The sequence below is a fragment of the Onychostoma macrolepis genome, chromosome 13 (genome assembly GCF_012432095.1).
Source record: "Onychostoma macrolepis isolate SWU-2019 chromosome 13, ASM1243209v1, whole genome shotgun sequence".
NCBI classification, from domain to species: Eukaryota; Metazoa; Chordata; class Actinopteri; order Cypriniformes; family Cyprinidae; genus Onychostoma; species Onychostoma macrolepis.
The window spans coordinates 12,086,963-12,099,812 of NC_081167.1; the positions used below are offsets into that span (position 1 = coordinate 12,086,963).

The 12,850-nt window shown below is 38.4% G+C and overlaps 1 protein-coding gene across 1 annotated transcript; it reads left to right on the forward strand.

Annotated features, from left to right (window-relative positions):
* The first annotated feature begins 223 nt into the window (after window positions 1-223).
* Window positions 224-10,773, forward strand: pprc1 (PPARG related coactivator 1). Its single transcript, XM_058794931.1, has 14 exons — window positions 224-408; window positions 2,152-2,289; window positions 2,438-2,590; window positions 2,706-2,771; window positions 3,229-4,978; window positions 5,050-5,103; window positions 6,722-6,782; window positions 7,066-7,130; window positions 7,836-8,499; window positions 8,604-8,810; window positions 9,016-9,091; window positions 9,180-9,301; window positions 9,381-9,532; window positions 10,281-10,773. The coding sequence occupies exons 1-14, from the start codon at window positions 328-330 to the stop codon at window positions 10,379-10,381; spliced, it is 3,690 nt and encodes a 1,229-aa protein (XP_058650914.1). The 5' UTR covers window positions 224-327; the 3' UTR covers window positions 10,382-10,773.
* Window positions 10,774-12,850: the final 2,077 nt, after the last annotated feature.

Genomic DNA, 12,850 nt, shown 5'->3' on the forward strand with positions numbered 1-12,850 from the left:
GTTCAAAAGGGTCCCATATTTTCCCAATATAGTGAGTAAACATTGTGTTCAGAATAAAACATAACACAATACACTAATTCAAACCACACTTCTCCATTTTCATTATTCTGAATAAACGTTTATATAATACAAGATGATAAATAACAAAGAAGAAAAGAAAAAAGTTGTACTACTTACCCCTTAAGAAATGAGAACGCTGGGGCCGATGACGCATGACGGGGGCGGGGCTAAGCACGTTCAGTTGCCGGGAACGCAAATAGCACGTGGCTTGTAGCCGGCTGCTGCGCTTGCATTGATTCACGTTTTTCCACACAGTTGAGTTGTAAGATGGCGGCGCGGTGGGGAACAGGCGAGGAGATGTTAAAAGCCTGTAATACTCAAATGTTCTCACCGGTGAATCTTGACGAGGTAAGAACAGCACATATTTATACTTATATAGTGCTGCGCCAGAATGAAATAGTTGACATTGGTCACTGTGTCAAATATTTGAGGCAAATACGCGATGATGTGCAGGACTTTGTGACACGTGGATGGTGATGGTGAGATAGCTTTTCCAGTTCTCCTTGCCACCTGTGAGTTTATTTAAGAAATGGTCGTAGGAAAAGAGACATTTATCACTTTCCAAGTGTTGCTATATTTTTTGCGTATCTATACAGAAGTTGCATGTCAAGGTATGAATGCACAAGTTTGCTGCTGTTAGCTGATGTTGCCATGCTTCTGCATTCTTATGAACTTACTCTATCACTCGAGACCAGTGATTCAACTACATAGTCATTTCTCTCTCTTTTAAAAAGAAATAAGTAAATAAAAGTAAAGTTTTGCATTTTGTTTTGGGTTTTAATATGATGATGAGTAAACTGTAACCAGGAATGGTTGGCTGTTTAAATGTGTCCGATCTAAAGAAGGCTTTTATTTAATGCATATGCATTTTGACATTATTTGTTAGTGACTCCCTAATACGGATATTATTTTATTGGTCAGATATGGCTTTCTTATTGTTGTTTGTTACACATTCCAGTGACTCACTCCCACGTGGTTCACTCATTTTAAGAATGAAACTACCAGCATTTGAATTCATGCATGGTCGTAAATTTTACCTTAAACGTTTCACTCAGAAACTGCAATAAAAATTGTTTTAGTAAGTTACATTTAAGCCTGATAAAGTTAAAATGGCAGATCTGTCACACATTATTTTTCATGCTAGAATTTAATTATTTCTGCTCTGTTTGGTTGCGTTTATTGTCTCTTAATTTCGTATTTTGCGTTGTCGTGACTGTGAATAACAAAGTTAGCCCCAGTCGTTCATTTTGGTTAGCCTTGATTCACTGTCCAGCACGTGGTGCAGGTATGAGTGGGTCAGTCGTGTTGGGCCGTGTGTATTTACTGACAGCAGCCTTTCATTCAGCCCATGTTTAGGTTTTTAAACGCAAGTGGTTTATTATAATCAATCTGGCCTGATGATTTTAATCTTTGATCGCTTTTAGGAAAATATAATGCAGGGTTTGTGGTCGCAAGGCGTGTTTTGAACTGTGCCGGTGTTGGGTTTGCCCAGTAATGCACTGCGGCAGGATGACGTGATGTGCGCAACACGTGGTTGTAACTTAAATTAACCCATTTATTAACTGGATATACTTGCATTTAGTATTTTTCGTATTTAGCATCAATAAGATTTCACTTGAGTTCTGTTAATAAATGATGTTGTGAACTGTAACACCAAAGCTGAACATAACATCAGATGCTGCAGGACAGGCCAGCAATTACAAGCCTCAAAGACAGAGTGCATTGTTTGCAGTTGTGCAATGTCCTTTTTTTAAATTCGGGAACATGAACTTGTTTACAGCCTCACCTAATGCATATGCCACCTTGCAGTGATTTTATGGTTTTAGACACATACTTAATTCTCAAAGCATTAATCTGAATTATAAATATCAATATTTAATTTGTTTATCATCAGCAAGGCTGTCCAGTAAACTAATGGAAATGGGTGTCTACAGTTTAAAGTTTCAATGTTTTTGCTGATTGGTCTGGTTTGCTGATGGCTCAAACAAGACCAAACATTGAAAGTCTACATGAAATAAAAACGGACAATTCTTAAAATGCAACAAAAAAAAACAATCTGCCAACTTTAACCTGTTTTTCCTTCTCTTGCAGGTGGAGGTGCTTCAGGAAAGCTTCAATGCCAGCTGTCTGGAGTATCCTGGCCTTAGCAATGGAGATGCTCTGGAGGCTTTACAAGGCTGCCTTGATCCTTCTATTTTGTCCATTTTTGAGGACAGCCCCACTGGAGAAGTAAATAAAGCCTTTTATAGACCGTCAACAGAAGACTTATTCATTGCATTCTTGTTAATTGCTTTTGGCGTAATGTTTCATTCGTTGAATGTCACTTGTTTTGATTTCACTCACCAATGGCATTTATAAAATGGATCCTCTGTTTCAGGTTAAAAGTAATATTGATGAGGAAAGTGAAGCAACACTGCTCACAGCTCTCACTGAAATACTTGACAATGTTGATGATGAAAACTTGTCCCCTTTTGACACTCTGCCGGATTCAGACCTGTTCTCAGGGCAGAAGGGTCAGGAACATTCACCAGTGAGTCTTCACTTGTCTAAGCATGTCAGGAATGCATTGGATAGATTATTCTTTTTATATTGTAGAACATCTCAAAGAATTTTCAGACATCAATTTTCTTTTTTTCCCACTCTAGCTGAGAAAGTTCCTCACATGGTCTCCTCCAGAGTCAATGATTCAGACAAGACAATTTCCTGGGAAGGTATTTAAGTTCTTAAATCTTTCTTCATCAATTTTTGAAAAACGGCAAAATATATAATGTAATCATTAGATTTAGTTTTAGATGGCAGCATGATTTAACTGGGGCTACACAATTTGAGATATTAAAGTCAACAATAATACATATTTGATACTTTTTCAAGAAAATATTTTAAGTATATAAACATTTTTACTGTATAATACAATCATTGACTTTAAGATGACTGCAAAATATAATTAAATTATTGACTTTGAAGTGTTGAACCATCTTTTATTTTGGTGAAAAACTGCAAGGGGAAATAAAGCTTTTGTTTACAACAGCCAGTTTATAAGCACTTCTCATTACAAGTTTGTGAAAATGGCTGCCATGTGTTGTTCCCACATGCATAAGCCACCAAAACTTCTTTCAATTCATAACGTTATTGGCATAATGTAAAGCATGTTACGTTTTTGTTTTATAGAATCTCCCACGAATGCAAAGAGTGTCCCAGCAGAACAGTGAAGGAGAAGAGGAAGATGGAGATGCTAGTTTTTCGACACCCATAGCCAATATTGATTTGTCATCACTGGATGAATTTGACTGGTGCCTTCCTGTGTCCTTAGAGCAGGATGGAGAGAGTATGCCCGTCACTCTCAGTGATTTAGTAAAACACATGCACCCTTATTGCATGACATTATGTGTGGAAGGAGAAGAGGGACAAGAGCATCTTCTGCCTGAGAGGGGCCTTGTGCTAGAAGTGGTTGATCAAGGAGAGCATGGAGAGCCCATCCTGGCAATCCCAGATCTCAGCATCCCTCTTTCTCACACAGACTCCACAGAAGGTGAACAAAGAGTACCAGAGAAAAACGTAGACAAGCCAGAACCAAAGCCTGAAGATAGTGCTGAAAAAGTCCCACCTCCTTCTGAAGTATCTCCCGTGGAGGAGGAGAAAGAGGTTATCAAGGTACGTAAAGGGAAAAAGAAAAGGAAACTTCTCAAAGCCCCTCTGGTTGAACAGAGAATTTTGAGAAGCTCAAGTGTTAAAGAAGAGCCACAGAAGAAACGCCCGGAAGAACAAAAGAAAAAGGTGACTTTCTCACCTGTGCTCTCATCAGCAGAGCCTAAAAACCCTAAACTTGATCGTCCTACTGAGTTGACGACCCTATATATCACAACCCCTCAAGCTGAAGCAAAGATCACTGACTCGCAGCCAGAGAACAAACCACTTGAAAAGTCTGTGGAGGAACAACCACCTTCAAAAGAAGAGCCTGTTAGCGAACAGCCTGCTGTTTGTCAGCGTAATGAAACGAAGCCCAAACCTCTCAGTTTACAGCAATACCGTCTTCTTCGCCAGCAGAAGAAACCAGATCCAGTGGACAAACCGGAGGATTACAGCACTAAATGGCCCAAGTTGCCTGAACCACCCAAGGAGCTTCCCCCAATACCCTGCCTGCCAGACCCCAACCCCAGAGATCCACGTAAAACCATGCATGCTCATCTTAAAAAAGACCTTGCACCTGAAATCATGCCCGCATGGCACCCGAGAGGCCCCGCTGCTCCCCCAACGCCTGAAGCTTTGCTCACCCCACCAGCTTCACTGATGGCTTCCTCAAAGAAACCTGTAACTTCTAAACCAACCCCTCCACCTTCTGATACATCTAAAAGTTCACCCCAGTCAGTTCACCCCTCACCCCAGAAACCACCTGCTCCCATAAGCGTGCCACAAAACACTATTCATACCGAGACCTCTTCCCCAATCAGACATGTGGCTGAAGTTGTCCCTGAAAGGACTGTTTCATTATCAGTGTCTACTACATCTGGAGACCCTCAAGGTCTCAGTGCACAGAGTCATAAGGAATGTTTACATGGGAGCCCAAATGGTGCTCCATCCCAAGCTCCCTCAAGGCCTCAGATGATCACTACACAAGTTCAGAGCTCAAACTCTAGCCCTCAAATACCTAGTGCTGCTGTGCCTGCAAAGAGAGAGACCGAGCAGGTTGTTTTGGCCCCTGTGTCTGATCAAGCCAAAAACACACTGCCAAATAATTCTAAAAAGCTGACCTCACGGTCACAGCCTCATGTTGCACCAATAGCTGCTCAGCCGTTTTTCTCGGCTCAAGTTCAGGCCAGAGTTGTTGAACTGGCAGAGCAGATGAGGATGGCTTCCTCTGAGATCCCCAAACCGAAGAACACCACAGTTGAGCTGATTGAGTCTTTCACAAGTGAAATTGGTGAGTGTTTGTTCATATGTTGTTAGGTAATCATTTCTGCGGAGTGGTTTATAATAAACTTCTTCTTTTAGGTATTGAAGCTGCTGATCTTACAAGCCTCCTGGAGCAGTTTGAGGAGTCTCAATGTAAGTGATATTATCTCTGAGCTCTTACTCTGAAAGTATTTGTTTACCAATGAGGGTTGTTAAAGTCAAGCTGACTATGTGAAGGATGTTAATGCTGAGCACGGCAGAGCTTTCTTTGGAAACGAGTGCCCTTTTAGTGAACATGTACACCCATACTACCATCTTTAGAATGCAGGCCATTCATTTGTAAGCAACTAGGCCATGCTAACATTTTGAGCTTGGAAAAAGTTGGCATTCCTGGGATGTAAGGATTTGTGTCCATGTTGCCAGGTCAAGCACAGATTGCAAGTACAGAGTTCACAATTAAACATGATTCAGTGGTTAGATTAAACTTATCACAAAACCATCATATCTTGATGTAATAAGTGTTCCGTTCAAATGAGGTAAAGGTTTGCTTCCTTTTCCTAGTGATATTCTGTGTTTAACCTGAAAGGTTATTGTTTTATATGTATTCACAACAATTGCACAAGTCACATAAACCTATATCATTACTTTTTTTTTTTTTTTATTATGCAAACAAACATACTATTTACAGGTAACAAATCAAATACAAAATAACCAAGGTCAACAAAACATACATGACAGCCAACATGATTTGTGTGAGTGTGTGTGTGTGTGTGTGGGTGTGTTTGCGTAAGTGTGACTGGGTGTTGGGGGTGGAAGTATATAAATAAAAGAGTACAACAGACATGACAATAGTAAAAAAAAAAAAAAAACAAACAAACAAAAAAAAACAATAGTAATGATAACAATAATAATAGTAATAATAGCATTAATAACAAAAATTAGAGGATGGAGGATGAGGAAGGTTATAAGAAATACTAGTAATAGTAGCAGCAATAATGATAATAAACTTATTCATCCGAGACAGGGGGTGGTTGGGGAATCAGGAGAAGGACAAATAGTAGTAATAATAATAATAATAATGTTAGTAATAGTAATGATGAAATAATAATAGTAATAAAGCTATGAATAGAGAGATATTGTAAGGCTGCCTTATCATACTAACCTATATCATTACTAAAGTTATGCAGATTGAATATATTTTTGGTCATTACAATAGGAATGTGTGATCTGGATCAGTAGTGTCACTTGAGGGCAAATAACTTTCCCCACAGAATTTGCTAATTTTCAAGTTGATCACGTGAATTCGCCATGCTGACCAACTGATAATTGATTGAAGTGATGTCTGTATGAGCTGTGCTTTATACACAGCTATGCTATTAATAATAGACAGTTTTGCTTGTATCACCACACCTGAAGAATAGGGTCTGTTCCTTTAAGAGAGGGCGTGGCTTCAATGAAAACAGCTGCTATGTGCTCATGCTCATTGAACTGCTGGAATTCTGCCCTGTTAACAAAACCATTTTAAAACCAGTTGGCTGTCTTTGTCTGTAGATATGCAGGTTTGTAAAACTGACGTATCCATTAAGCAAGCATTTATCTTTAGTCTGCTGTTTCTCAGCTGTTGAGTGAGCAAATGCGGTGCATTTTTGTTGAGTTTCACAATACATTCTGCTGCTTATGGCCGAGTTCTGGTAGATGCAGTTATTTTAAGGGTCTGTCCCATCTTACTCTCTTGTATTTGGTCATTCACAACCCTACTTTTTCTTTTCAGCCAAAGAAGAGCAAAGTGTACCGGAGGTCTGTGGTAGAGCAGCTGCTGTAGGAAACTCCAGGTGAGTATCATGAGGCAAAGTGATGGAGTTACCCTACAGCCCTTGTGCTGCTCTCGCACCAAACTCAATGTTTGTGTGTGTGGCCATAGGCCACTTTTAACCAAGACCTACCGAAACAAATGAAGTCCCTCATCATGGCTTCAGAATGTGAAGGTGGATGGAGACAAACATAAGCATAGCTTGTGTTAGTCTTAGCGATGTTTTAACAGCAATAGTAATTCAGTGCTTTTGACACTGTTGCAATTGCAGATTGTATTTATTTATATTTTTGTTTTGAATTCAGTTATGAGCAGGTGGAGACCAAGGCCGTGGAGAAAACCCGCAACCATGACCTGGGAAGCACAGCAGGTAAGGTGTTTTTATTGTGTGTATGTTTGTTTTTAAATAAATTAATATTTTGTGCCAAAATGTATAAAATTGTATTCTTCATAGCTACAAGGTAAATGATTTTTGGGGGGGGTTGTACTCAAAACACATACACTACTGTTCAATAGTTTGGTGTCTGTAAGATTTTCTATATGGTGTAGTCTTTTAATGAATTGTTTTTTTTTTTTTATTCATTCAATCAAAAAGTTATGAAATATTATTATAATTTGTAATAACTTTTCTTTTAATATATTTTCAAATTTAGTATTCCTGTGATGGTAAAGCTGAATTTTCAGCAGCCATTACTCCAGTCTTCAGTGTCACATGATCCTTCAGTAAACATTCTAATATGCTGATTTAGTGCTCAAAAAACAATTTTTTTTTTTTTTTAAATGTTGAACACAGGCATGCTGCTTAATATTTTTGTTGAAACCATGATACATTTTACTTTTGAAGATTATTTGGAGAATAGATAGTTCAAAAGAACAGCATTTATTTGAAAAAGAAAAAAATCTTGCTCTCCCCAAATCCCCACATAGCTTGTTCGTTTAAAACAAATGGCACATGGTTTGACTTATTATATAATGCAAATCAATTTTGAAGCCACTGTATATCAAAATTGGCGTTTTAAGCCTTTATCATTTCTTTGAATAAAAGTAAACTCCATTCAAATTACTCTTCCCATAGGTCTTACACCTCCTGCCACACCCCCACACCAGATGTGGAAGCCTATTGCACCAGTTTCTCTACTGGGGAAAACCAAGAAGTCAGAGGTCCTCAAGCCAACTCCTAACAAGGCCATTCAGATAGAGGCAAGACCACTACCTTCAAATAAGCTGCGCAGCAAGCCTCAGACCCCTACTACTACTGGACAGACTCAGCCTTTCTCCCTTGACCACGACTACTGCCTCCCTCCAAAAGAACCCTGTCAAAATGAAGTTGGCAATCGGTGGAATGTCAAACAACAGCCTAGCATTGTTATCAAGACCGTTGAGCTGCCGTCCAACAAGCCAGCCCAGAGCAGCAGCATCAAAGCTACAACAACTCCTTCAGTTACAGAGGGAACCCAGAGAAATCTCAGCTTTAGTCAACCTGCAGATAGGAGGTGTACATTAAATAGCTCTGCTTTGGAGACTCCGGACGCCTCTCCAAACAGGCCTGACTCTGAAAGCTCTTTACTGGGTGAAGCAAAATGCAACCAGCAGAAATTTGTGAACTACTCTGAGCGTTCCTCCAGACAGTACCAGCAGGACAGAGGCCGCTCGAAGCGAAGATATAGAGGCCGATCCTCTAGTAGCTCAGAATCCAGCTCAGAGTCCTCCTCCAGGTCATGTTCACCACCTAGGAAAAGGTCAGCTTTGATGTGGTTATACACATTTATAATAATTAGAAAGGAATGTTGAAAGCACATCATTCTAGAGGATTTTGCCAAATGTGTATTTTTACATTTTACAGATACAGGTCTCGTGACTCAAGCAGCAGATCCAGTTCATCATCTCGGTCTCGTTCCCGATCCAGCTCAAGGTCATTTTCCCCGCCCCGCCAGCGACGGTATTCATATTCAAGTTCACACTCTGGATCCTGGAGCCGCAGCCGCAGCCGCTCTCGATCCAGCTCCCGCTCCTCTGACATCGAACAAAGGCGTTGGAAAAGTCATAGAAGGTGGCCACATGTTTCAGTGTTTTTATTAATGTTTTGAATTTTATTTTATTTTCCATTTGTTTATTTTAGTTGGCAACTAGCTGAAATCAAGTTTACTTTTATATTATTTTATTTCAGTTATTGTGTATCTTATTTCAAATAATTTTTTTATGGTTATGTTTTGGCTAACTATAATAATCCTAATATGTTTTAATTTTATTGTTAGCCCTAATCAGAGATCTGGTTACCAGTGTTCACAAAATTCCAATGAGGATTCAAAAAGATACAAGGAGAAAGCAATTGTGAGTATTTTAATCAAGAAAGATGTCTTTAGATTTTTCTCAAAAGCACCTTGGTGATTTCTAACATCGTAATTGAAATGTTATGTAGGAGGAGCGGAGAGTAGTTTATGTTGGACGAATTCGTGGAAGCATGACTCGTAAAGAGCTGAAGGAACGCTTCTCATTCTTCGGAAAGATTGAGGAGTGCACTGTGCACTTTAGAGAAAATGGGTATGGCTTTTTTTCAATTGTATTTATTTGGTATATTGTTTACACAAAAAGAATGTTGCTAACACTTTTGTTATTTCAGGGACAACTATGGCTTCGTTACATACTACGACACGAACCATGCATTTGACGCTATAGAAAATGGAAGCAAGCTGAGGGAGCAGAATGAGCTTCCATTTGACCTGTGCTTTGGAGGCAGGAGACAGTTCTGCAAGACCAGTTATGCTGATCTTGGTGAGTTTAGCATCATGTCTTTTTTTTCTTTCAATCCATTTAACCCTTAAATGCATGAATGTTTCGCCAATCCTCATTACATATTTGGGTCTTTAGTGACCCGGACCTATATATCCAGCACGGATGCATCTCTAATTGCTGCAATAGCAAAAAAACCCTCATATTTTAAGAACAATTACAGAAGAATAAAATAAAGCATATTTCGTTACCTTCTGAAACTTAGAAGGGTTCAATTTGAGCAGATGATTTTACCATCGCTGTCATCGTCAGAACGCCCATATTCGCAATCTCAACCATATTCTCAAAACTATCGTTTTTCAATGACTTTATATTCAATATTTTATCACTGGCAGCTTATTCACCACATCAACCATCAAATGACAGTGACATTTATATTTCATTGCGAACAGTATTTGCTCTGCAGTAAAGCCATTCAAACCAGTTCAATATTTGCTGATGATATCCTTTTGTTTTATAATTACTTACCGTAATTATGAGTGACCCCTCATGTCATGGTTTTGTTGGGGGAGAGAGGGATTTTACACATTGTTATTCTAGCATCATTTTTGGTTATAGTTAAGTGCATCAACACTGCTGACATTTACATGTTGTAACTTTAGGGCAATAGTTGAAGTTTCTGCCGCATATTTCCAGTTGGTGAAATTTTGGTGCATCACTAATTTACGGTCTTTGAAAACATTTCTGTTAAAGACTCCAGATGCTACAGTCTCTTTTTGATCTCTTTCAGATTCAAACCGGGAGTACGATCCACACCCTACAAAAGGCAAATTTGATGCACTAGACTTCGACACTTTACTCAAACAGGCTCAGAAGAACCTGAAAAGGTAACGATTAGTCAAGCCACAGGAGAGAAGACCGATTACCTCGGAGCAAAATGCTGCCCTACACTTCCAGTGTTGCCTCTCAATTACTGTTTTTGGTTGTTTTTGTTAGTTTTTCTGTTTTTGTTTGTTTCTGCAAGTTTACACCTTCTATTGAAGTGAAGATTTGTAAGAAAAATCGAAAGTGCAAAAAAAAAAAAGAGAATTATGAAATATAATGAAACTGTGGAATGAAATAATAGAATTTTTTTAAGAGGATTAAATTTATTTAAATGTTTAATCTGAATTGCTGAATGTTAGATACATTTTAAAATGAATTGAATGGGAACATTATGTTGGGGAAAACAGGTTTATAATGCTGAATTTATTTCAACCTAAATAAACCTGAGATAAAATCAATGTGTCATTCTCTCTTGAACAGACCCTTGCAACATTCACATAACATTCGTGTCAATGTTGTCCAAATAAACAACATATTGATTAGTGTATAAATAAATGGGGTTCTCATTTTACAGAAAATACAGAAAAATTTCATAGGTCAATTTTAAATGAGTGTGAATTTGCAGTGCTTTTGAGCTGCTGTTAGGCTGCGTAAGAATATGGTGTCTGTATGCTGGTTATTAGGCCAATAAAGCCATGAATCTGAAGCAGAGTCCTTTTTGGTTGATTGAAAATCAGATGCACAGCTGTGTTCTGGATCATCTCCGTTTTTCTAATTGTGCTGGATTGAAGAATGGTCAGCAGAGCATTGCAGTAGTCTTGATCGGTAACTTTGATTTAATTGCTGTCTTGTGACTCTTCTTCCACTTCCTCTTGGCCTGTAGATGGAGAGTGCCATGCACAGAAATAAAGAGATTAGGATCAGTGATAGTGATTTTCCAGACAAGATTCATGCTGAACTGTAACATCAGTCACCTTAATACAATTGTCTCGTGTATTCCTATGTAACATGCAGATTATGGAATTTGGGTTTTCAGTGTTCTGGCGCTTGCAAGTTAAGACTCCTAAATACACCTTTGCCCATTTTGTGCAAACAAGTGCGCGCACAACCGCGGATGATTCATTTTCCACCCAAGTCGAGTCTGCGGTGTGCGAGTATATCTTCTGCGATAATATGGTAAGTGTTGTAACGATGTGCGATCTGACATTATCAAGTAGGCTATATCATCAAAATCACACACAGTGCACGCACGTTGATTTATTAAAAATCCAGGCATCCTAAATTGTAGGCGGCAAAAATGCTTCTGTATGCTTTTTATTTATATAATTTAATATAGTTAATCTATTTCACACAGAGTACCGTTTTTTTTCCCTGAAGATATCAGCATAACATATTTAATCATTTTATACAAGATCAGTAAAGTAATATGTGACTTACATTTTAGACATAATAGCCTATTGCTTGTTTTTGCTCAATTTTGCCAAAGAAAATAGTTCCAAACAAAGATCACAGCACTGTTTTGCGTCTCTGAGCCATGGACGGTGTTCATTGAATGAATCAGCTTTTTGATCGAATCTGTTGAATAAATGATTCAGTGATTCACTCATTAACACGGTCAAATGCTTTGTTTCTGAATGAATCAGTTGAATCTCAATGACTCACTCATTAGCAGTCACATGCTGCCACCTACTGGCGGTTTTAATTTCACATTTTGACTTTTTTTTCCATGTCAAATATCAGTATTCAACATTTTTATGTTAAAAGCAAAACATTAGGCCTATTTATGCATCTGTAACTGCAGTTTAAATGCATCCATGTCCCCTCTAAGATACATTAAACTGTGTAAATACATCTACATGCTATTTCAGATGCAGATTTCGGAAATGTTTTCTTATGTTGGAATGAAAGACACTAAGTACCGGATGAAGTGCTTCTTATTCTTACCCAAAAGTACAAAATGGAAAAAAAAAAAAAAAAAAGTTAAAACTGAGCACAATCATGTTACTCAAGCTGTGTATTAACATTTTATATAAATATTTATTTGCTTCTTTTCCATTTTGCATTTACTTGTACTTTTACTTTCAATACTTAAGTATGTTTAAGATTTAAAAAAATACTTTTCGTACTTAAGTACAATAAATATCACATGCTTTAAGACTTTTACTCAAGTAATATTCTAAACGGTGACTTCAACTTCTACCAAAGTCATTTTCTGGTAAGATATCTGTACTTTTACTCAAGTATGGCTTTCAGGTACTTTATACACCACTGGTTCCAGTATAGACGGTTTCAACGGCAACAACATAAACAAACGTTACTGCGCATGCGCGCTTTTATGGCCCTAACTTAACTTCCGGTAGACATCCAAATACAATCAGTAACAACAGTCCCTCTAGGAGTAGATTATGTTTTGATAACAAGCAAAATATGTTTGCTGCGTAAATCAGACAGACCCGTTTCACACCGCAAGCGTGAGCGGCGCGTCAGCGTAACTACAGCGTCACTGCAGCTGCAGACTCACCAGAGTATTCACAC